This window comes from Ursus americanus, chromosome 9, assembly GCF_024610735.1.
Source record: "Ursus americanus isolate L20-20 chromosome 9, mUrsAme1.1.p, whole genome shotgun sequence".
Classification (NCBI taxonomy): Eukaryota; Metazoa; Chordata; class Mammalia; order Carnivora; family Ursidae; genus Ursus; species Ursus americanus.
The window spans coordinates 4576440-4599477 of NC_142135.1; the positions used below are offsets into that span (position 1 = coordinate 4576440).

Here is a 23038-nt window from a genome sequence, read left to right on the forward strand (position 1 = left end):
AAGCGCTTGGCTCAGGGGTGGCCCTGAGCACCTGCTATGCAGTGTTTGCTTTTGCTGTATACATGTATATAGACACATGTGAATGCACATAAGGGCATATATACACATGTGCACACACTTGCATACATACATATACAGATGTGCGCACATGCACGCATGTGTATACACATACACGCGTGTACACACATATCTACATATATATGCACATATACATGTGTCTGTGTGATTTGCATATGTAAATAACACAGAATAGACATATGTATACATTTTATGTATGTATGTGGGCAGGTATACATATACTGTTTTCCAGAAAGGTGATTGAGTTAAATACCTTTCACGTAAGGCAGTGTTTCTCAACCATTTCTTTTTTTGTCATGTCCCTCTGAAGGACCCTACATGAATGTTGCTTTTTCCCCCAACGGCCTCCTTCTGTGAAATTGAATGCAAATGTATTTCAGCTGTCTGTTTACACACGTCAAAGGCGCCCTCTGTGGCTCGTCCGGAGTGGAGTCACAGCCTGTGCATTGCTGGGACCCTGATCTGAGGCAGAGGGGCTGGAGTGGAACCCCAGCTCTCCGCCTGCCCGCTGGCGGCCCTCGGCCGGGACTTCACGTCTCAGAGACTTGACTTCTTTGTCTGTAAAACTGAGACGATACTTACCGATCTGCTAGCTTTGATTGTGGTTCTTCTTACTGTGTTATCATAGTTAGGATTCATGTCAAGTCTGTATGAAACAGAGCATGCCAACCATCAGAGTGCCCAAACCTGACATGGTGGGATCTGAGCCCCTGTCCAGGAAGGGAATCCAGCAGAGTTTAGAAGTTCATGGATCGCGAGCCATGGGCAGGACCCTGGCCTGTCCAGGGACTCGAGATCTTTCTGGATCAAATGCAGGGGACAGCAGACAACAGCCCGCAGGCCACGTCTGCCCAGACACCACTTTTTTGATTCAAGTTTTGCTGGAATATGGCATCCCAGCTTGTTCACATGTTGTGTGTGGCTGTGTTCCCACCACGACCTCAAGCCGAGTAGTTGTGACAGAGGCTGTGTGGCCCACAAAGGCTGTTTGCACCCTGTCCTTTACAGGAAAAGCTTGCTGACCCCGACAGTGTGTTCTGACATGATGCCTGGCGATCCGAAGTCACTGCCACTAACTCCTCTGTGATCCTGGGAAGGTAGCCTCGGTTCCCTCCTCGGGTGCTGATTGGGGTGGGTGGGATTCCCCTTCGAGCGCCCCTCTCCCCGCTCCTCTGTGTCTTGGTCACCATCATGCTGCCTCCACTGTGTGCCACCGTTGTGGATGCCTCCTCTGTTTGTCATTTTGAGGGGTCACCCGAGATCTGTAAGAAAGCCTCCTACCTTCCCTGGCCTCAGGCAAGGATTCATGTCCCAACTGGACTAGACGGGGCCCTGGGGCCAGATATGAATCGGCATCCTCCCTGGCCGCTGCCTGGCTGGAGGGCCTCGTGCCAGCCCCCGCACCCTTTCCTGGAGCCACCCCACGTAAGCATCCACACAGCGTGGCCGTCCCATTTACGGGGACCGTGTCATGCCAAGCATTCCATCTCATGGAGGTGGGGCTGCCTGTTTCACACAGTGGTTTTCCTTTAGGGTTGATGAAAGGGTAAAGAACAGTGGCCACAACTAAATTGGTACTATTTGCAAAAGGTGTGTATACATACACATGGTCTCTCTCTGTCTCTATATAAATATGCATCCGTATAATTAAAGACCTGGAGAAAGCCTGCATTTCTGCGTGCCTCTCACGTCCTGCGGCTGACCTGGTTCTAGCTGAACTTATTTCACACTTGCCAGAGGGAGCAGGGCACGGGCCTTACACAATGTCTAGGGGCTTTCCAAGAAATGCGGCTGATGACTTACAATGCTTCTGACACATTTCACACTTACTGGAAGACGGAAGGAAATCCATTGTCAGTGCAGTATGTTCTAGGTGACTTGTTCTGCTGTAAAACCTGCCTGTCTTTGTCCTTTTAATTATAGACTCTGGCTTCTTTGAGTTTTATCCACCTGCCCCTCCCCCCCAAAACGTATACACTAAAACACAAGGCACACACACGCACACATGCTCGCACAGATGCACCCTGTGCGTGCGCGCGCGCACACACACACACACACACACACACTCCTCTGCTGTTTACCATCTGTGTGCGTTTGGGCAGAAGACTTACCCTTAGTTCCCTCATCTGGAAAATAGTATGCAACAATCTCCCACGTACACACATTGCAAGGATTCTGCGCATGTCTGTAGATTGTATGGCCTGAGTGATTGTAGACCTTGTCCCCACTGTCCCCACGTTCCCTGCTTCAGAGAGGCCTCAGCCAGAGCCCCGAGAAGGCACAGGACTAGAGAGGAAGGATGCCGGAGACAGAACCCCCAGCCAGCTCCTGGTGCCGTTCCCGTGTGCCTCGTGTCCTCGATGCAGAGATGTAGTCCTTGCAAGTGAAAATCAGCTGTTTAGCACTATTTCTCTGCACACTTAGAGGTAGCATGGACCACGGAAGTCTCCACCCTGTCACACCAGGCCCAGGAACCTGAGCTGAGAAGGTGATGGGAATGGGAGGGAAGGGGGCCCTGGCCGGCAGGGGATGGGGATGGATGCAGCCCAACTTCTCGCCGTCTTTGCTTTGTATGAGAGAGACCGCATCCTCCAGATTCAGGGAGAGGTGACTAGAAATGCCTAAGTGGGCTCGGCAGCAGAGCATTCCCACGTCGAACAGGGAATCCGCCTGTTCAGTACATTCCGTTGTCTCGAGGTGGGCAATAGGGCCTGGCCCAGGGGAGTCTGAGGCACCGTGGTCCACAAGACATTTGTTGATTGAAAGCCACAGAGGGCCTTACGCCTCTAAAAAAGGATTTTTTTTAATAAAAAAATTTATTATCATCAGAGGTGTTATGTACAACAGAAAAATAGGTGAGCAGGGGGATGGGAATGAGTGGAACCCCATGGGCTGCTTTGGCCTCTCATCTAGGAGCTGGAACAGGTGAGGGGGAGAGAACAGACAGGTGGTTGCCAGAGGGGTGTGGGGGGCTGGGTGAAATAGGTGGAGGGGATTAGGGGTGCCAGCTCCAGTTATAAAGTCAGTCAGTCTTGGGGATGCAGAGTCCAGCACAGGGAATACGGTCAATAGTGTAATAACCATGTGCGGTGGCAGATGGTGACTACACTTATCCTGGGGATCATTTCATAATGTATAAAGATGTCAAATCACTAGGTCGTACACCTGAAACTAATACTGTATGTCAACCGTACTTCAATTTTTAAACATTGGAAAAAACAGATAAGAAAGAGGGAGCCAGGACACTGCAGTGAGGACCTGTTAAACTCTGGGCTCTCGAGGATTTTCTCTCTTTCTCTCCCCCCTTCCCTCCCTGCCTACCTCCCGGAAGCCCCGAGTTGAAGTCCTGGGTTTGCCGTTTATCATCTCCTTACTGATTATGTAACCCTGCGCTTGGTTTCTCCATCTGTACAATGGCTACAGCTATCCCTCCTCCTCCCGTGCGATTTACATGCACTAAACATAGACAGTGCTCCGGGCAGCGCCTGGCCCACAGCACGTGTTGGACCCGTGTCCGTGCTCGCTCTTCTCGGCTGCCCATAGGTCCTTGGGGAAGTCTCATGAGCTCTTACCTGAAACACGGGGATGAGAAACCTGTTTGATAGCTTTGCTACAGTGTCTTCATCATCAGTTCAGGAAATCCTCATTAAATGCTTCCCAGGAGCCGGAAACTCTGGCTGCAGGTTATGCGAGTGTGGGACTTAATGTGACCAACACAGCTCTGTTGATACGGAGCTTCTATCTCAGGAGAAAAAAAAACACATTAAAACGTTAGCATGTAAAAATGATGAATGAAAACCACAATGAGATCCCACCTCGCACCTGTCAGAATGACTCTGGAAAAGACTAGAAATAACAAGTGTTAGTGAGGCTATGGAGCAAGGGAACCTTTGTGGGCTGTTGGTGGGAACGTGAATTGGTGCAGACACTGGGAATATAGGGTACAGGTCCTTCAAAACATCGAAGAGAGAACCTCCGCGTGATCCGGCAGCTCCGCCTCTGAAAATACACCCAAAGGAAAGGAAATCACTAATGGAAAACATACCTGCCTTGTTCGTTATTTACAAAAGCCAGGGTGTAGAAACAATGTAAGCGTCCACGTAGGGGTGAATGGGTACAAGAGGCTGAGGTGTTCACTATAAGGGAAAATCATTTGGCCATAAAAAATGAGGGGATCCTACCCTCTGTAACAACACGGGTGGACCTTGAAGGCATTGTGTTGAGGGTAAAGGCAGAGCTGGGCAGATGGGTAGGCATTCCCCAAGAAGAGGGTTTGGGGCAGGGGCGGGGGGTGGAGGGGTTGGCTGGAAAGTGGGAAATGCGGGCAGAGGGTTGAACAGTGAGTCCAGCACATAGTAATGTTCTCGTGAGGAACCAGAAGCTGGAGGGACCGGGCAGCTGGTTCATGGTCAGCTAGGAGGAGGAGGAGTGGCTGCTGCGTGAGGCCCCCCCACAGCTTCATTCTCCAGGTGTGGGCGTGGCAGGTGCTCAGAGCCCGGGGCTGCAAGCAGGGAGAACCATAGGTGTGGAAGGGCACAGAGCCAGGTGACCTCTCTTCCCCAGCCCAGGCTGACACTTCCGGCTGCAGACCCACAGAGATGCTTACAGTCTGTGATGGGAGGTGCAGCCCCAGTGGGTGCCCTGGACGGGAGGAGGGCATGTGGGCAGGGTCCCCACCCTGTCCCCAGGCCTCAGCTCATCTCCAGTTACAGCTGTGCCTTCACCAGCTGGATTCGTCCAGGGGGGCTGGAAAGGCTGCCCGGCTGCTCCCCCTTGACATCTGGCTGTGATTTCCCACCAGCCTCACCGAACTCCCCCCACAGGAATGCAGCCGGTGGCCATTCCGGGAACCCACCTCCACCAATCCTCTGGGGAGAGGGTGGGAACACATGGGGAGCTGGGCTGGCCAGGTCCACTTCTGCCCCATGACCTGGGACGCAGTGAATGGGTTCCCGGCCTTGCCGTGTGCTCCCACAGGCATTTGGGGCCTGGCAAAGCGGGGGGCTGAGTCAGGGCGCCCTGCTCGTCCCTGGAGACTGCCTTGGTCACTGGTGCTCTATTTCTGGGGACATGACCCTGAGTCTGGACACAGATAGGTCTGATCCCAGACCACATGCTAATGGAGAGAATGTGGCCGTGACTAGAGGAAAGTAAATCACACCTATCTTGCTGGTTCATCTCTGCTGAGAACCACAGAATGTTCCTGTGGGGAGGCATTTTGGGCTCATTCTGTTTTCCTGGGACTGCATGGGGAGGTGGTGTGTCCCGGCCACGGGGTGACTTAGGGTCAGCATTGCCCCCAGAACCCGGGCCTTCTTTGCACCCTCTTACCTCCTGCCCCTTTCCTCCAGGAAGTCTTATCTCCTCTCCATGTGGCGGAGTGAAATATTCCCTGGACTCACACGGTCAATTTGCATTTGGCCACTCCTTTGTTTTTCTATTTCTATCTGCTCGGAATCCATGGAGGAGGCTTTGTTTCCTTACCCGTGAGTCTGCTCAGCAGCCCTGTCACCTAGGACCCTCACCTTGTCGTGCAGCCCTGGGGGTGCCCCTCATCCTCGGGTCCTGCAGAAGCTCAGGGTTGTGGGTAACTGACCCCAGACTGGGTGCAGGTGACCCTCAGCACCGGGTCCTGCGGTGGGAATGGGCAGGAGGGGAAGGAAGATCGCCATTGCGTGAGACCGGGGTGGCCTGAGCACTGAACTTGGCACTTCCTGCACTTTCTCCCCTGTAACCCCTGTTAGGACCCAGAAGAGCAGGTGTCAAGAGTGTGGACTCAGTTCTAGAACTGAGCAAACTGGCCTCGGAGTCTGAAAAGACAGAGGGTGCTGTACACATAAGGTCACTCTTCATTCCCTGCAGGGGAGCAAACAGAACAGAGACAGCGAAGAGGGAGCTTGAGGAGATGTTTGTTCATGTGGACCTGATGAAATCGCCCCCAGCAGTGAATCTGGATCAGAGGCTTTGCATCCAAGTCAGAGGGCAAAGCTTTGGGGAGAAAAGTTCGGCGCTAGAAGCCGTACCCCGTCCTCCCCAGGACCCTCTGTCCTGTAAAACACACTGCAGTTCCAGAAGCTCCTGCTTCCCCCCAGCTGCTGGTGTTTCCTGGGTTTTGTTTCAGAGGACCTTTGAGGAGTGGGACGGAGGCTGTGGCCGTGCGCCCGGCGCGGTGGAGGCTCTGGAGGGCGTTGGACCGTGAGCATTTCCCTTTGGTGGCATCAGATCCCTTACCTGTCAAACGAGAGGTCTGGACCGTAGGGTCATCCTTCAGGGTCCTTCCTGAGCCTCAGCTCTGACTGTGTGCTGTAAGAATATCGTTTCTAGAAGCACCTCTCTCCGACGCGCCTGGTGGTCCAACTCAACCGTTAACCTTTCCTGCCATGTGCATCTTCCCCTGCCAGACTTTAGGGTGCGCTGGACGGGCCATGTGGGTTGTGCATTTCAACCAGGCCTGGGTTTGGATCCTACCTCGCCACTCCCTGCAAGGTGACGTGGATGGGCTGTGCAACCACTCTGAGCCCCACCGTAGCTGCACGCTGGGAGTGGCCAGGCCCCCAGGAAAGCCTTGGAGACACTTGAGTGAAATCCCCTGGACCGCGGGCTTCCGGAATGCAAGACTTTTGCCCTTTCTGTTCCCGGTGACCTCCTAGCATCCAGGCAGACATGCCTGGTCCCTGCCATGCTAGACACTCTGGAAACATTGGTTCATGTCCTGCTCCACTCCCTAGTGGTTAACTTCCCAGCAGAACACAGGGGTCTTATGATCCTGACAGTGCCCCGCCTCAGCCCCTACCCGCTGCTGGCCCCAGACCCCACCCTGCTGATCCCACCCCCATCTGGTGACCGTCTCACCAATTCTGCTCATTTGAGGTCTCCAGAGCCCTTTTTCTATAGATGGACCGTTTAACCTACAATGGTCTTGTGGTGGGCTGTAGCCCAAAGATGGGAGATGGTGGGGTCGGACAAACCTGGGTTTGGATTTTGCATCCCGAATGATGAGCTCTGTTACTTAGGGACAAGTCGCTGAGTCTTGTGAGCTTGCTGTGGGTCATTCTCCTGTTGCTTCTACCTACTTCCTTCCAGCTCACCCTTCAGGTCTCGATGGAGTCATCCCCAACACTCCAACCTGCTTGGATCCCCCTGTGTTCTTCCCATCCGTGCCTCAGAGCTTCCCACTGGTTATAATCGCCTGCTGGAGAGGTCAGCGCCTAATTTGGCCAATTTCTACCTTGTCCACTGGACAGCAGCTCCCTGAGGACAGAGCGCTGGTCATTGTGCCCATGATATCCCAGAGCAGTTCAGTGCCAGGTACACAGTGGGTATTCGTTAAATGTGGGATGAAGGAAAGGAAGTTTGCAGTTAGGTTTGGTGCCTCTCAGATGCCAACAGCTGAAGGTCACTGCTTGGCTGAGCCCAGTGGGCCGAAGTGGCCAGGACCCACGTGGCACCTGGGTGCTGGCCGAGGGCTCTGTTGCCCTCCCGAGTTCCCACTTCACCTCTTCTCCTGTCCCGTCCTAGAGGAGGTCCTCTTGGCCTCTGGTGACACCTGCTGGCGCTCAGCCCATGGGACATCCCTGGGAGGGAAAGGAGGTCCGAGGAACCCAGAGACCTCTGAAGTCCCACCCTCCTTGGATGGCCACACTCAGTAACTACCATTGCCTTCTGCCCCTCCCCACCCCAGGGCAAGCCAAGCCCCTTCCTCCGCAGGGCTCTGTGTTACTTGCTGCTCCCCCCTCCTGCCTGCTCTTTCTGTGGCTGGCTCGTGTCCATCTCCATGCTCAGCCCCAACGTCGCTCAGTCAAGAGGTCTTTCCAGACCCATGTATCCGACCTGCATCCTGGCCCCACAGCCAGTGCCTGGACATCCACCTACACACGTCATGCACAGCACTGACCACACCCAACGACCAGCTTGCTTCTGTGTCTGTCTGTCTGCTCTCTGCTTCCTGTACTAGCACGTGACCACCGAGAGCCCAGGGCACCTGTTTGCACTTGCTCTCTATTCTGGAAGGTTGGTGCCGGGCATGTGGCAAAAATGCGCTGGCTGAATGAGTGAATGAATGAATGAGCACTAATTAGGTGTCAGGCGTCATGCCACCAACTTCCCATTCACTACCCCATTTAAGCTGCAGGATGACCGTGGATGGGGAAAACCCCACAAACTTACATCCCTATTTCCAGGTCTGGAAGCACGCACAAGGGGCAGCTGACATTGGAAGGGTGAGGTCTGCAGAATCCAGACCACCTTCCCCATCAGCCTTGCAGAGCACAGTCTCCCTCTGGCCCTGTTTCAGCCTCACTTTACCCCAGCGAGCAGACCCAGGCTCGGGCTGGGAGAGGAGAGACGGCCCCAGTGTGAGACCGTCTGCCACTGTCCAGGCCACACCAGGCATGTCAGCTGGTGCAGGCCCCACCGGCCTCCCTGACTCCCGAGCTCACCCCTGCAAACAGCGCTTGCTTACGGCCACCAGCCACCCCCTCCTTCCGCCCCTGCTGGCCTTGCCTCCTCCCCCTGAGCCTCCTGCTGCCTCAGCAACAAGGACCCCAGGGCAGGGCTCAGACCTGCTTTTAAAAAATGATAATCACAGTAAATAACTTGTAAATCATATTCAAATCTTTAAAGCAAATTTGAAAATACACAAAATCAAAAAAAGACAAAGAATCAGTCCAAGTTCTGCCTCCCAGAGGTAACCACGTTTTCAATATTCCATGTTCTTCCGGACCCCCCAGCATGTGAGAGAATGCTAGAATCACACCGAGTTGAATCCTGCCTCCACCACTAACTAGCTGTGTGATTGAAATGGGTCCCCTCGGCTCTCCTAGCCTCAGTTCTCTTGTCTGCACCGTGGGCCCAATGAGTAGCACCGATGGGCTGGACAAGAGGCCAAACAGTGCCTCAGTCAGTGGCAGACATGCAGCTGTGCCCGCGGGAGCTGTGATCCCAGCCTCTGTGCTCACGGCTCAGGGGAGACCTGTCCCTCCACGCCCCTGGCCTGTCTGGATGCGGGAACCACCAGGGTCCAGGGGGGCTCCGCTGGAGAAGACCAGCTAATGGGAGGAGCACCCCAGCTGCCTTGGAACGTCTGAGTAGCTTCTGTGAGAGAGAACGGGGACCTGTTTGGGCTTGGTACCGTCCTGCTGTCTGTCTATCCCGGGGTCGCAGTGCCCAGCTCTGAGGGGTGTCAGCGGGCACAAACGAGCAGACCTGGTGGGCAGAACTTGGGGAGCACTTGGGTCCCATAGGTGCAGAGTGAGGACTTTACAAGTTCGGGCTCTTCCTCGGCTGGAGGGGCTGCCTCAGGAAGGAGCAGCTGGCTGTCTGTCTGTGCAGGCTGTGGAGACAGACAGACTCGGCTCCCTGTTGGCTGGGTGACTTTGGGAGAGGCCGTGTGCTGCGGGGGTCAGGAGGCAGATGCCGGAGCCATCGTGCTGATTTCTCCATTTGCTAGCTCTGTGGCCTTGGACGGTCCATTTACTAATTCCTGAGGCCTTTCTTTCCCTATCTGTAAATAATAGCACCTGTCCCTTGAAGCTGTAGGGAAGACTCGATCCAATGTGTTAATGTGTTCACCAGGCTTAGGACGGAGTCTGGGGCAGAGCGGGCATACCCGTGTCTGCTGATCAGAGATACTGCCAGCCCCCAGCAGAGCAGAAACCATCTACACTGCACACCCAGCGCAGAGCTGGCCGTGGGGACCCTCAGTCCCCGGCAGCCCCTGGCATTACTATCGTGATCGTTCATATCATCCCGGGCCTGGCTCAGTGACTGTTGGCTCTCTAGGGTGGGAATGCGAGGATGCCTTCCTGGCTGGCCTTGGAGCAGCAGAGGAGCTGTGCTGTGTCTGCTGGTGCCTGATTCACGTCCTCCCTCCTCCCACCTCCACTTCTTCCCCTCCCCTCTTGGAACGCCATCCTCTCCTCCGTGGCCAGCAGCACTGCGTGGCGGCCGCCGTGACATTCTGGGTGAGCGGTGATCGCTTCCTGTCCATGGCCTGCTGAGTCCTCTGGCCCTGCTCCTTGCTTCCATGGTCCTGCTGATTCCCTAGACCAGGGCTGCCCTCTCTTCATCCAGATTCTAGATGCAGGCAGACCTTGATCCAAATCCAGGTACTCCTCCCATCCTGGTGAGTTTCTTACCCTTTTAGCCTCTGTTTCTGCATCTGTGTAATGGGAAGAAATCTGCCTATTTGAATGGTTGTTGCAGGTAAAATCCTCAGCTGGGAGATTGGCACACAGTAGGTGCTTAATTATCAGCACTCTCTTTTCCCAAATGAAGACACCAGGGGATGGCATGGCTCAGTGTTTTCTAGACAGAAGTGTGGGTGTGTCAGCAGAAAGCCGAAGGGCATCCTGGGCAAGCCCACTTTCCCCTTCTGCCATTTGGTACTGAAGACGATTGAGGTGTTTTTCCACAGAAACCTCAGTGAGTTCCTGATTTTTTCCCCTTGGAGCAGCAGCTCTGATCTGTCAGTAGCTGGCCTCTCTTGAAAGCTTCTGGTGAAACAGAACCGGTCCTGTGGGCGGAGAGATCACTTTCCTCTCCCGAAGTCTCGGAGGCTCCACCTGCCCAAAGAACGAGGGAGAACGAATGTCCGTGAGTGACAGTAAATCAGCTCCCAGGGACCAGGTCTTTGTGATCAGCCACGTCCAGATTTTTGTGTTCCTGCCCTTTCCAAAAGGAACACTGACCAACTCACGCAAGAACTAAGGACTCATTTCCATTCCTGAGAACTTAGCCCGTCCCTAACCCCACAGCTGCTTGTCAGGTCGATCCTGAGCGATTACTGGGTAAACCCCTCTTTACTGGAAGAGTGAAGACACCCAGTCCAGCGGTGGGTCCTTTACCAGGAAAATAACGTGCTGGTCCTCACCTCTGTCTTGAGTTGTCCTCAGGCACCTGGAAAGAGAAGCAGGGTTCCGGTCCTGGGGCCTGGCTCATCGGTACTGCTCCCAGAAAGGGGGTGCGTGCAAGTTTGGAAATCAAAAACAAAAGCAAACCAAACGAAAACAAGTTCAGTGGCTTAGGCAAATCGAAGTGTGTTTTTCTTACCCTTTTCACCCAGGCTCGGGCTGCTGAAGTTGGAGCTCCTGTCTTCTCAGTTGTCCTTGGCAGTCCCGTGGACGTTACGTCCCCGCAGTCTAAGGAGAAGGAAGGGAACGTGAACTCGGCAGTCCCATCCGCCTGTCTGTCCCATTCCCTCAGGAAAAGCAAACACTTTTTGAGAAACCCCCCCTCTGCCAACCACAGCAAACTGTTACTTAGTTACTTATTTTCTTGTCCAGATATGGGTCACACGTATGTCCCTGGCAGCGAGAGAGGCTAGAGAGGTGGGGGATAGAATAACCTCCATTAGTCAAGACCAGCCCGCCACAGCTCTTCTCCTTGGGCTGAAAACTCTGCCATTCTGAGGACAGGGGCATTCTTCTAGCAGGGAGGAAGTAGGACTGACGGCCAATGGGGTCTGTCACACCTCCACGGCGGGAGCCCCGCTCTGAGACATCTCACTGCTCATCCATGTCACGATGGAGCCCGTGCCTGGAAGGCCATCCAGTGCTGACTTCTTGGCTCAGGTGTCGCTGGTCAGTTCTGGTCAGCTTGAACTCAGGGCCTGTCCGTGCCCGGAGCTGTGAACACAGTGAGCTCGACGTGGATCCACTCGGGGCTGCAGGCTCCCGCTCCCAGGCAGAGTGACTTCCAGGCGAGCCATCAGCTTTGGGACATGGGGTGGGGTGATGGGGCCCCGTGATCGAGAATAAGCCCTGGGGCGAGGTGGGCAGTCTCAAAGGCTGAGGGGGAGCCTACAAAGCAAAGAGACACAGTGATGTCAGGGCAGCTCTGACACTGTCTTGTGCTTTCCAGTCTCAAGTCTGTCCCCACTGTCAGCCCACCCGTGCCCTGAAGGCAGGGACAGTGACTTGTCTTTTTTTATTATTATTATTTTATTTATTTGTGCGAGAGAGAGGGAGAGAGAATACAAGCAGGGGGAGCCACAGGCAGAGGGAGAAGCAGAGTCCCTGCTGAGCAGGGAGCCCAATGCAGGACTTGATCCCAGGACCCTGGGATCATGACCTGAGCCGAAGGCAGAGGCCTAACTGACTGAGCCCCCCAGGCGCCTGGTGACTTGTCTTTTATCCCACTCTAGTGTCCCTAGAACTAACTCTGTGCCTGCAACATATCTGGAGCTCAGATATTTTCTTTTAAATAAATGAGTTAATGCAGAAATAAATAGATCATTATCCAAGATGTGGAAATGCCTTGGCCAAACAGATATAGTTTTAGGCTAAGCGGGCCTTTGGATGCTAACCCTACCTCCCTGCCAAGGAGGTAAACCCAGGGAGCCCTGACATCCCTCCCCTGCGAAGCCTGGCTGGAGGGGGTATTTTGGGAACCACGTGTCCTGACTTGATACTAAGTCAGCTATAAATTGCCCCTTGAGCCTCTTGGACATGTAAGGGTTCACGGTGGCCCCACCAGGCGATTGGCAGGTGATTTGGGGAATGATTCCTTAATGCAGTTTGGACAAGTCCTGATGTCTTTGAAAAGAAGCTCCATCTTACCTGTATTCACGGTCTTTGGACTGTCCTTGCCCATCTGGGTTTGGGAATCAGGTCACAACCTCAGGGTATTTTCGGAGACAAGGCTCAGTGGCCCTGCCTGTGCCCTGAGCTCCGGCCATCAGTCTCCAGAGATCTGCTCATCGTCAGGGATAGAACCTTCTGAGTCAACGCACCTGCCATTCCGCATGATCCACAGCCAGTGTCCCTGGCAGCCTTCCAAGGCTGGAGCAACTGATGGTCACCCCACAGCTGCTGCTGTCCCGGGTGGGGCTGTCTAAATATTGTGAGGTGCCTGCGTCTTCTTGCGTATTTGGTTCTAGACAGCTTGGGGCTGTGTCCAAAATAACGCCTTCCATGGGGCTTGGCAGACCTTGTGGTGCCTTTTAGGATAAACATGAGAAATACCTCCACCCCAGGGAGGATCTCATTCTTTCCCCTCACTGCTGATGGGTAAAGGGGCCCCGAACCGGCCCCTCACAGGGACACTTGTGTCCCGAATGTGAAAACAGGTCATTGCACATGGGACAAGTGGCAGAACTATTTAATGAGGGAGGATTGTGATAGTGACATGCACAGCACGGGGTCTACACTAAGGTAAGCCAGTTGCTTCAGGTGCTGAATTGGAGGGCCACCCTGCCTCGTTCCAGTCCCATTAGGAGCTTGAACTTGCTCAGCGAGCCCCGGGGCCCGTGTGTGCTCTGTAAGATCTCCCCGCCAGAGATGCTCACGCCAAGACGGAGGTTAACGGACTTCGCCAAGACAGCGAGCTTGTCGGTCAGGGAGCCGACATTTGGACCGAGGACTTTAGAATTCCAAGTTGGTGCTCTTTCTGGGATTTTTAGGGCAACTGCAAGAGTCTCTCTCCTTTCTAACTTTTTTCTTAAGTGAGGAATTGTGAAGATGTTAGGACGCTAACGTAATATCCTATAAAAAAGTATTTTTCTTGCTGTATGACTTACTCTGTTGCCTTTGTATGACTGAGCAGTTCAGCTTTTGGAATTGAAGCTCCTTAGGGTGAGCATAAGAGACCCCTTTGGGGTCCCTGGCACACGTTTCCCATGCCACTGATGCCTGCCGACTTGGAATCTTGATAAGTACGTTCACGCCTTTATAAATGAGGTTCCCTCTGCCTGTTGCACTCTTGTTCTTTTCTCCGTCTGGCTAAGTCTTCACTGTTCTGTTAAGAAAGCCGCAAGCATCGCCTTTCCAGGAAAGCTTCCCCGACCTTCCAAGCCCAGCGAGGTGTCAGACCTGTGTCCCAAATCCCCTGGCAACCACGCCTGCTCTGTCACTTACTACACGGTGCTGACCCTGTCAGTTTGGGTGTCTGACTCCCTCTGAAGGGTGAGACTGTGTGGTCGTTGGTGCGTGTCACCCCCAGGACAGAGCACAGTATTTGCAGAGTAGGTGCTTGGCAAGTACCCGTGTAAATGAACCGGTCCGCAGGGTGTGCCGCCTCCTGTGTGCCGGGAGCTGGGGGTGCTCTGGGTGCCATGTGCGAGGAGCTGGGGCTCTGGGTGCCACATGCAAGGGAGCTGAGGGCGCTCTGGGTGCCGTGTGCCCAGGGCTGGGGGTGCTCTGGGTGCCATGTGCCGGGAGCTGAGGGCTCTGGGAGCCATGTGCCGGGATCTGGGGGCTCTGGGTGCCACATGCCAGGGGCTGGGGGTGCTCTAGGAGCTGCGTGCCAGGAGCCAGGGGCTCTGGATGCCATGCCGGAGGCTGGGGGATCTGGGAGCTGCATGCAGGGAGCTGAGGGCACTCTAGGAGCTGTGTGCAGGGAGCTGGAGGCTCTGGGTGCCGTGTGCCAGGAGCTGGGGGCTCTGGGTGCGGCATGCTGGGGGCTGGGGGCACTCTAGGAGCTGCGTGCCGGGAGCTAGGGGCTCTGGATGCTGTGCCAGGGTCTAGGGGCTCTGGGAGCCACATGCTGGGAGCTGAGGGTGCTCTGGGTGCCGTATGCCGAGAGCTGGGGGATCTGGGTGCCGTGTGCCGGGGGCTGGGGGCTCTGGGAGCTGCATGCTGGGAGCTGGGGGCTCTGGATGCCACGTGGCAGCACTGGGGAGCTCTGCATGCTGCTTGCTGGAAGCTAGGGGCTCTGGGTGCTGTCATATCCCATGGAGGGACCATGGGTCACATTTGCTCATCCATCTGTCTGTTTTCTCTTGCCTTCTCAGACGTGCTGTGCCCCAGTGTCCGTGTGGAAGGAGACCGCTTTAAGCACACCAACGGTGAAACCAAGGAAATCACAGGTAAGAGAGAGGGCGGCCGCTGGCTTGCTCTGCTGTGCAGTTTGCCGGGTCTGAGCACGACCCTCCTTGACTCAGGGCTGGCCTCGCCGATCTGTTCACCGAAGTCTAATGCAACGGCCTGAGCTGTGCGGGTGGCAGCCTCCATCCACAGCCGACCAACCGTGAACAGCAGTCACATTCCCATCTGGGAGTTGGTGGTGACCCTATGGGAGTCTCTAAATAACGCATCAGAACAAAGGAGTTGGGGGATGAGTAAGCGAATGATCAGCGGAGTGAGCAAATGAGTGGAGAAATCAATGCATTCGGGGTGAGAGCATGAATCAGAGTTATAAATACAGGAGGGAATGATGGGAGAGAGAGCGAGCAGAGACGCCTGGCTGCAGAGCCAGCAGTAGAAATAAACCCTACAGGGCCCCTTCCCAGGCTGTTCCCGCACGACGGAGTAGATGGGATATGTGGCAGTGGCTGAGGGGGCTTCCCACCCTCCTGAGGGTTCGCTTCTCCCCGTGGCCTGCATCCTGCCCCTGCAAATCTCAGGGGCATTTCCTTCACCTCCAGGACACCAGCCCTGCTCCTGCCCACTGCCCAAGGGACCAGGGGCCCCCTGCATGTGTAGCGCTGGGGGGAGGGGTGTCTGCATCCTCAGCATGGAGCGCCGGGGGGTCAGGAGGAGGCACATTGCAGGCGCTGTCAGGGGGGTGCCGACCCGGGACGCTGCTGTGTTAGTGTGCCCCTGCCCACAAAAAGATGCCAGCATCTGCTGGTTTGTGCTTGGGGATGTTTCTAGAATGGTAGAAGACTGCCCTGTCTGCTTGCACAGCAGGTGGAATGTGTCCTCGGGAATGACTCAGCCCTCAGGTAGTTTCTAGGGTGCAGAAACACCCTGGTTCTACTGCCCTTTGGGGAGATTATTCCGAGGTCCACGTTTGACCCATTTTCTGGCGTTTCCCAGTGAGATTTAGCTGCAGTCACCCGCTGGGGCGGCTGGCTGAGTGCCACACGCTTCATAGCTGCTTTTCCTCCTTGTCCCCCACGCTCACTCCCCCATCCAGCGCCTCCCAGTTCAGCACATCTGGAGGGACCCGAAGGAAGGCGGAGTTCGTTGCCTCTTCCTCCCGGTGGAGCACCTGGTGTGTGGTCATGCTCAGCGAGGACCCCTCACTCCCAGGGGTTCTCTGTCAAGCAGGAGATAAAGATGACCCTCAACTTCTTCCCTTTCTTAACTCGCTTACCTTGGAGGGGATGTATTTATAGCTGAGTTGCTCTGCCCAGGGTGGGGCTAAGCTTCCGGACAGTGTGACGTCATTGCTCCCACTCTCTGCCTCGGCAGATCCCCCGCCAAGCACAGCTTCCGCTGGAGTCACTCCTCCAAGCAAATCCCCACCTGCTGTATGGTCCGTGTTGGACTCTGTGAGCAGCGAAACCCTCAAAGCAGCCTCTCCCCTAAATAATTCATGATCTGGTGGTGCGTGTGTCCACAGAACGCAACAGAGATGACGAGAGTGACATTAATACCAATAATGGTGGGAATTGACTCTGAGCACCTACGGCGTGCCACGCGTGTGCCCGGGTGCTCTCGTTCAACCCGGATGAGGTAGGAGATAGGCACCAGTTTGTACTTTATAGTTGGGGAGACTGAGGCACGGGCACCTGCAGTAACCTGCCTGAGTTTCTGGCGCAGTCAGGGCTCACGGGCAGCCCGTCAGAAAAGGGGAAGGAAGAAAGGAAGGAAGGACTCACAAGTGAGCAAATGAAGCAGCCGGTGTCACTGTAGGTCAGATGAGCCTGTCACTCTCTGTCATTCTGTGACCTAAAGAGCCCAGCCATGTTTTCTACTTAAGAATAACTAATTCCTGCTGGGAAGAGTCACTGCGTGTGTCTGTGTGTGTGTGTGTGTGTGTGTGTGTCTCTGTGTGTGTCTGTGTGTGTGTGTGTGTGTGTGTGTGTGTGTGTGTGTTGTGGGCACACGTGGGCACGTGCAGAGCTGAGAATGAATTCTTTAGTCTCTGGCAAATGAGGAGGGTCCTGCTGGCAGTCTGTTTGGTGATGGATAAAGGTGACTGGAGTCCTCTGTTAGGAATCTGCTGTGTCATGGGGCGCCTGGGTGGCTCAGTCGTTAAGCGCCTGCCTTCGGCTCAGGGCGTGATCCCGGCATTCTGGGATCGAGCCCCACGTCAGGCTCCTCCACTAGGAGCCTGCTTCTTCCTCTCCCACTCCCCCTGCTTGTGTTCCCTCTCTCGCTGGCTGTCTCTATCTCTGTCAAATGAATAAATAAAATCTTAAAAAAAAAAAAAAAGGAATCTGCTGTGTCTGTCTGCAGCCAGTGGAGCCCTGGAACCTCCCCTCCCTTTGTGGACTCCTAGGCACCCAGGGAATAATCACAGCTCCAGGCAGGCATCTATCACACGCGGCACGGATGCCCCGTTTGTGCGGCACCGAGCTCACGGAGAACCCGCTGGACCTATCCTCTCCTTCAATTACCACCAGCCCAGAGAAAAGTCCCGGCCGTGTGGAAGCTGGAGGGGGATTATGGAGAGAGAGTTTCAGACTTGCCAGTGTAAATGCAATTGGGTAGTTGGAATGGCTTTTAGACTCTGGAAAAAATGGGGTTCCCAAAAGCCTCAGTTCTAGGCATTCCCTCCAATGACTTTGGGAGTTTTTAGGGCTTCCGAGGCCAAAACAGCCAGGAAGGGAAGAGAGCAGGGGCTTTGGCGGCACAGGCCTTAGCCTGGCGCTGCTGCTCCCAGCCTCCTGAGACCTCCGAAGCTCGGGATCCCCCCCTGCATAACTGTGCATCCCACTCGTGTTTCTGCGGGTCCCTGTCAGTGCTCGTGACTGAACATCCTCCTGGAGTCTTAGTGACTGCCGGTGTTACACAACGTTCTGGGAGGTTAGCGGTTTGGCACTTAAGAACGCACTAGGCTCAGAGCAGCTCTGAAACATGGCCACAGACGTTCTGTATTTCTCTCTCCTCCTACCTGGGCTCCTGCATCCAGATACTCACTGAGGCATGCCCATTGCACCTCTCCCGTGGACTCCGGCCCGAGGCCTCCTCTCCCCTCTCCCCGTCCCATCGTGCCTTAGCAAGGCCAGCCTCCCCGGTCTTCCTGTCCTGTCTTCCTGCTGCCAGAATGACCTTCAAAATACAAACAGGATTGTGTTCCTTTCTTGCTCTGAAGCCCTTCCATCGTTCCCTGTTGCCTGCAGAAGGACACTCAGACTGTGCTGTGTGGCCGACAGAACCCAGCCCGATCTGCCCCCGCCCACCTCAATCCCAGCCAGTGTTCCCCTGACCGTGGCTCCTGACACCCCAGAATAGCCAAGATTCTCAGAAGGAACCTGGCTGACCCGAGCCCAGTGACCTGTGCACATCCAACTACCTTGGATGCCCTTTCTTCCTTGTCTGTTTGCCCACCTTTTATTCTTCAAATCCAGGCCAGGCCTCACCTCCTCTGAGAGGCCTCCCTGATTGCTCCTCATCTGGACGAGGGGGATACTCCCTGTGCTCCTATACCAGCCCTGCCATCCCCGCTCCTAATCATTCACGCACAGTGCTAACACTGCTTTTATATGCGTCTGCTTCTCTCTAGACACTAATGTTGTGGGGGGGCTGGGATTTTGTCCTGTCCGTTATTGGGATCCGAGCAGCCAACAGGGCATCCTACCTTCTCTCCTTCCCTCTTTCTACAAACGGTGCCACAAACAAGAACAATCACGCCTCCTGCATTCTTCTTTAGGGTTGGAAACATGAATTAGATCAAATTGCTCACCCTCCGATGAGGGAAGCAGACCCCGGATAAGCTGTGTGCGCCTCGGCCAGACCCACTAAAGACCCGGGAGAAGCACCGTGTCTGGAGAGCCTCGCAAAGCTCTGTCCGGGGGAGAGGGCAGGGGAGAGCGCTCAGTGGAGAGGGGCGTGGAGCGGGTGCGGCCGTGGACTCAAGGTCACGACTAACGGTGCCCCTGATGCCACCTGTTTGGGCTGACTCTGTGATTTTGGGAGGCGCATCCTTGCAATTCCTGTGCTAACCAGTTGTTTCCTTATCTCGCGGCGCCTGGCATCAGAGCCCGCTTACCTCGGGGACGTTTCTCACCTTCCTCCCCAGCCTTTTATTTATTGCAGGCAATTCGTCTTTTCTCTCTATGCCCTTTGCTGCCACCTAGTTACTTGCTCCTTGTTCAAAGTTTTGTCGTGTTTAAGTCTTTGTTTTCAGTCATTGTTTTTATTCATTGAAACCAGCAAAAGTGGAACGAGAAAGTGGAGCATGTGTTTGCTTTTTTAAAACTTAAAAAAGGAATTGTCCCACGTATAACCGTGTGAGGGAAACCGAGCTCAAGGTGGCAAAGTCTCGTGACAGCGGACAGAGCTGAGAAGTAGAGGGGCGGGCCCCCTTTGCTGTTCTCACTGCTCACCTGTCAGGGGGAAGGCCTAGGGCACGTGTCCCCCAGATTGTGAACTCGCTTTCTTGGTAAGAGCTGCCGCTCCGTGGGAGCCTCTAGGGCTGGATGTCCGGGCAAGGCCTCGGACAGGCCGGTCCCGTGGTGGCCGCGCTCCGCTGTGTACAGAGGAGCCAGGGAGCTGTGAGGGGTGTGGTAGCTGCACCTGTGTTGTGGAACTGCAGTCTAAGGACAGGGATGGGGCCCAGGGTGCTGACGGAGACGCTCCTCCATCCCTTAACTGGGGGAGGCTTCTCTTGAGCAACAACCTGCCCCCTCCAGCCTCACCCCCTCCCCCCTGGAACTGCCCCCGGCAGGCAGCAGGGTCAGAGAGTGTCACAAATGCGAGAGCCCACAGGGACCCCCCCCAGCACCTGGCTGCTGGAGGTATCGGGTACCAGCGCACCTGCTAAGTGCAGCCCTGCCTGCATGAGTGTGCCCAGTCCTGCAAATTGGGCTGTTATCCCCGGCTCCTTGGTGGAGAAGGCACGAGGATGCCAACCGCGTGCTCGTGTGTGGCCAGTGCTCGGCCAGCTTTTGGACCCGGGACAGACCGCCTTCAAAACCTGCTTTGCCTGAAACAGAATCCGAGCCCACACAGGCTCTACACGCTTTACTGCTTGGTGTCCCTTCTTTGGAACCCCTAGGACTGTCTCAGCAATCTCCCCATTCCCAGGCACCCAGCCACCCCCCACTGTTGGGAGCTTCCTAGCGCTGCCAGGCCACATCCAGGGACTGGGCCCCAGTGTGTGTGGCCGCCCTGTGAATCTTGAGAAGGTCTCACACGGGGCCCAGTCGGTTCCACCAGCTGCTCCTAGCTGGGCCTGTCGGGCTCTCTGAGGTGTGGAGCCCAGAGCTTGTGGGGGCACCTGATGCTTTCTGTCCCCAGGTGATGCTCAAACTGCAGGGCCCAGTCTCTGCTCAAGGGGGCTGTGGCCGGGCCAACAGAAGTGCAGAGGGGGAGCTGAAAGGAGAGGGCTTCTGTCCTTGTTCTATAGCAGATGTCTCCCAATATCTGGTGCCCCTGGCCTGCCACACCTGGGGGTGGGGGGAGCTCCCCAGGACCCCTCCCTGAATGGAGAGTTGGCAGCTCCTTGCCACACACCTTGTCCTCTCTAACGAGGTGATAGTGGTGGGGCTCTCGGGGGACTGGCGGAGCTATGGCCAGGGTATGAGCCTCCCGTGATGGGGTTTCACAGAGGACGTGGCTCAAGGAGGTCCCTTTGTTGTCCCCAGCAAGGGCTAGTGGTAGAGACAAAGCGACTGCCTGGGGCTGGCTTCCCCGCATGTGCTCTCTTGGCTCACCTCACTGAACTGTCTCAACAGCCTTGGGATTATTCTCTCTACCTTTCCAGTTAAGGAAACAGATTCAAGAAATCAGACAGTTTCTTCAAAGTCACTCAGGGTGTTTGTCCCTTGGGCCACTATAACAAAATACCATGGACTGAGTAACTAAGCAACAGAAATTTATCGCTTACGGTTCTGGGGGCTGGGAAGTCCAAGACCAAGGCACCTGCAGATTTCATGCCTAGTGAGGGCCTGCTTTCTGGTTTGTCAGTGACCTTCTCCTCATTGTCCTCAGATGGTGGAAGTGTGAGAGAGGTCTTGGGGTCTCCTTTATAAGAGCAGTGATACCATCCATGGGGCCCTACCCTCATGACCTAAGTGGGACTCGACCTAGGAGTATTTGGCCTTCTAGGAGCTGGGTGCTGTCTCTTTTATACAGTCTTTCTAGGGTAAAGGGCATGTGCCAGCCTGGATTTGGCTAGAAGTCTAGTTGCCTGAGTTTGTGCTATGGGCCAGGCCTGGTTTTGCAGACGGGATGGAGTAGTGTACTCAGCAAACAGCATGTCAACCAAGGGGCATGGCCCTGCTCAGCCTGCTGAACCCCCCATGGCCCATACAACATGGTCGATACCAGGTGGGGATGTGGGGCACCCACCCCTTGCGGGACCCCACCATCTCTGGAGAGGCTGGGTCATTCACCCCAATGCATGTGAAAAAGCTTGAAGGTGTGCTTTTCTCATCTACAAGGAAGCTTCCAGATTCATGTTTTCTTCTTAAGGACTAAATATCATTTAACATTATATTATGAATTTCATTAATTAGCCAGGGTGTGAATTGCTATTTAAAATGACATAATGACAACTCTTAGTCATTTTCCAGAAAGAAATGATCTCAGCATGGTGAGGGGCTGGGAACTCCAAAAAGTCACCCAGAGCTCCAGCCCAGCAGAGCCTCACTATGCGTGCAACCCTCCTAGACCGTGGCAGGCTCTGCTCTGGGCTGGGCACAGCCTCTGTTCGCATCCAGTCCAGGGCTGCCTCACTGTGCCTCGCTGCCTGCAATGGCCCCTTACCTTCCTGAGGTACGTTTGCTTATTTTTGGTCCCCCACGAGGGCACCAGTTCCCCAGAACCAGGATTTCATCCCTCCTCCTGCTTTAAGTGCTGTGCTCACACATGCTTGCCTTGGAGCAGGCTCTCAAAAACATGCATCAGATGAATAAAGGACATCTGTGGCCAGACTTTAGTGGTAGAAGAGGCTGTAATCATTAGGAAAATAATTGATATGAAAACTAATCTGTGGGTTCCTGTATGTTAGATGCTGTATGAAGAGCTTTGTATCTTATCGTTCAAGCTTTACCACAATCCTATGGAGATATATACTCAACCCCCTTTTTACTGATGAAGAGACTGGTGCTCAGAGATGTTAGGCAAGCTGCCTAAGGTCACACAGCAAGGACCTTGTGGTCAGGAGCACAGCCTAGACCTGTCCAGTTCTATCACTCAAACTTTCTGTCAGTGCTACACCTTTTCTGTCCCTGCTATTTCTAACACTGGGCTTGGAGCAGCAGACAGGCGCTCAAAAATGTGTTGAATGAATAAATGATAGTTTAAAACAAGTTTAGTGGGACGTCTTTGTCATCATAATATGAGCCCTGCCCGCTCAACTCTTGTCTACAGGGCAGCACCTTAGAAGGTTAGAGACCCTAAGAATCTTCCCAAGTCTCCTGGGTTAGGCGTCGCCGGGGCCAAGAGTCATGTCAGCCCCAGGGATGCAGAAATGGGTGAGCCCCCCATGCTTGCCCACTGGTGGCTTCCCTCGAACCCACATGGGCTTTGTCATTGCCCAAGGGACATGGTTTGGGCCAGTATGTCATACTGTCAGCCTCGGGTTGAGTGCTGTGTTTGGGCTTTTCTAGAACCGGGTGTCCTGGCCTGTGGGACTCAAGTCCAGGCAGTTTTGCAGGGATGTGGGTCAGGATGTGCTGCTGGGGGTGGTGGAGCGGGTGTGATAACTGATTGGCAGGATCACTGCCCTTCCCCTACGATCAGGTGGTCAGGGCTGAGGCTCCTACGGGTTATGTAGCCAGCCCAGCATCACACGTGCACGTGCTGAGCTGATGTGCCCCGAGCGCCAAGGTCATGACTTTCCCATCACACACGTTGCCAGTGCACACGAGGTCCTCTCTTAGAGCCAAAACAAACCAGGACCGAGGACCTGCCAACGAATGCAATATCATTCAGGTGTTTTCTCTCTGACCTTTCACTCTTTGAAAACATGAAACTTAAATGCTGCCAAACTATAATCCAAGCAAAATTCACGTGAATTGCAGGACTGTGGCCACAGGAGGGCAAGCCCTCAATGGCCAGTCCATCTGCAGAGCCAGCTAAGTGTGCCCATGGAGGTTTCTGGAACACGGGTGGGTCCCTGCCCC

At 54.8% G+C, this 23038-nt stretch overlaps 1 protein-coding gene across 1 annotated transcript in view; it reads left to right on the forward strand.

Annotated features, from left to right (window-relative positions):
- COL22A1 (collagen type XXII alpha 1 chain) overlaps positions 1-23038 on the forward strand; it is a 248728-nt gene that overhangs the window by 32896 nt on the left and 192794 nt on the right. Inside the window, exon 4 of the mRNA XM_045812201.2 lies at positions 14807-14881. Within this exon, the coding sequence (XP_045668157.2) occupies positions 14807-14881 (75 nt within the window). The remainder of the gene's footprint in view (positions 1-14806; positions 14882-23038) is intronic.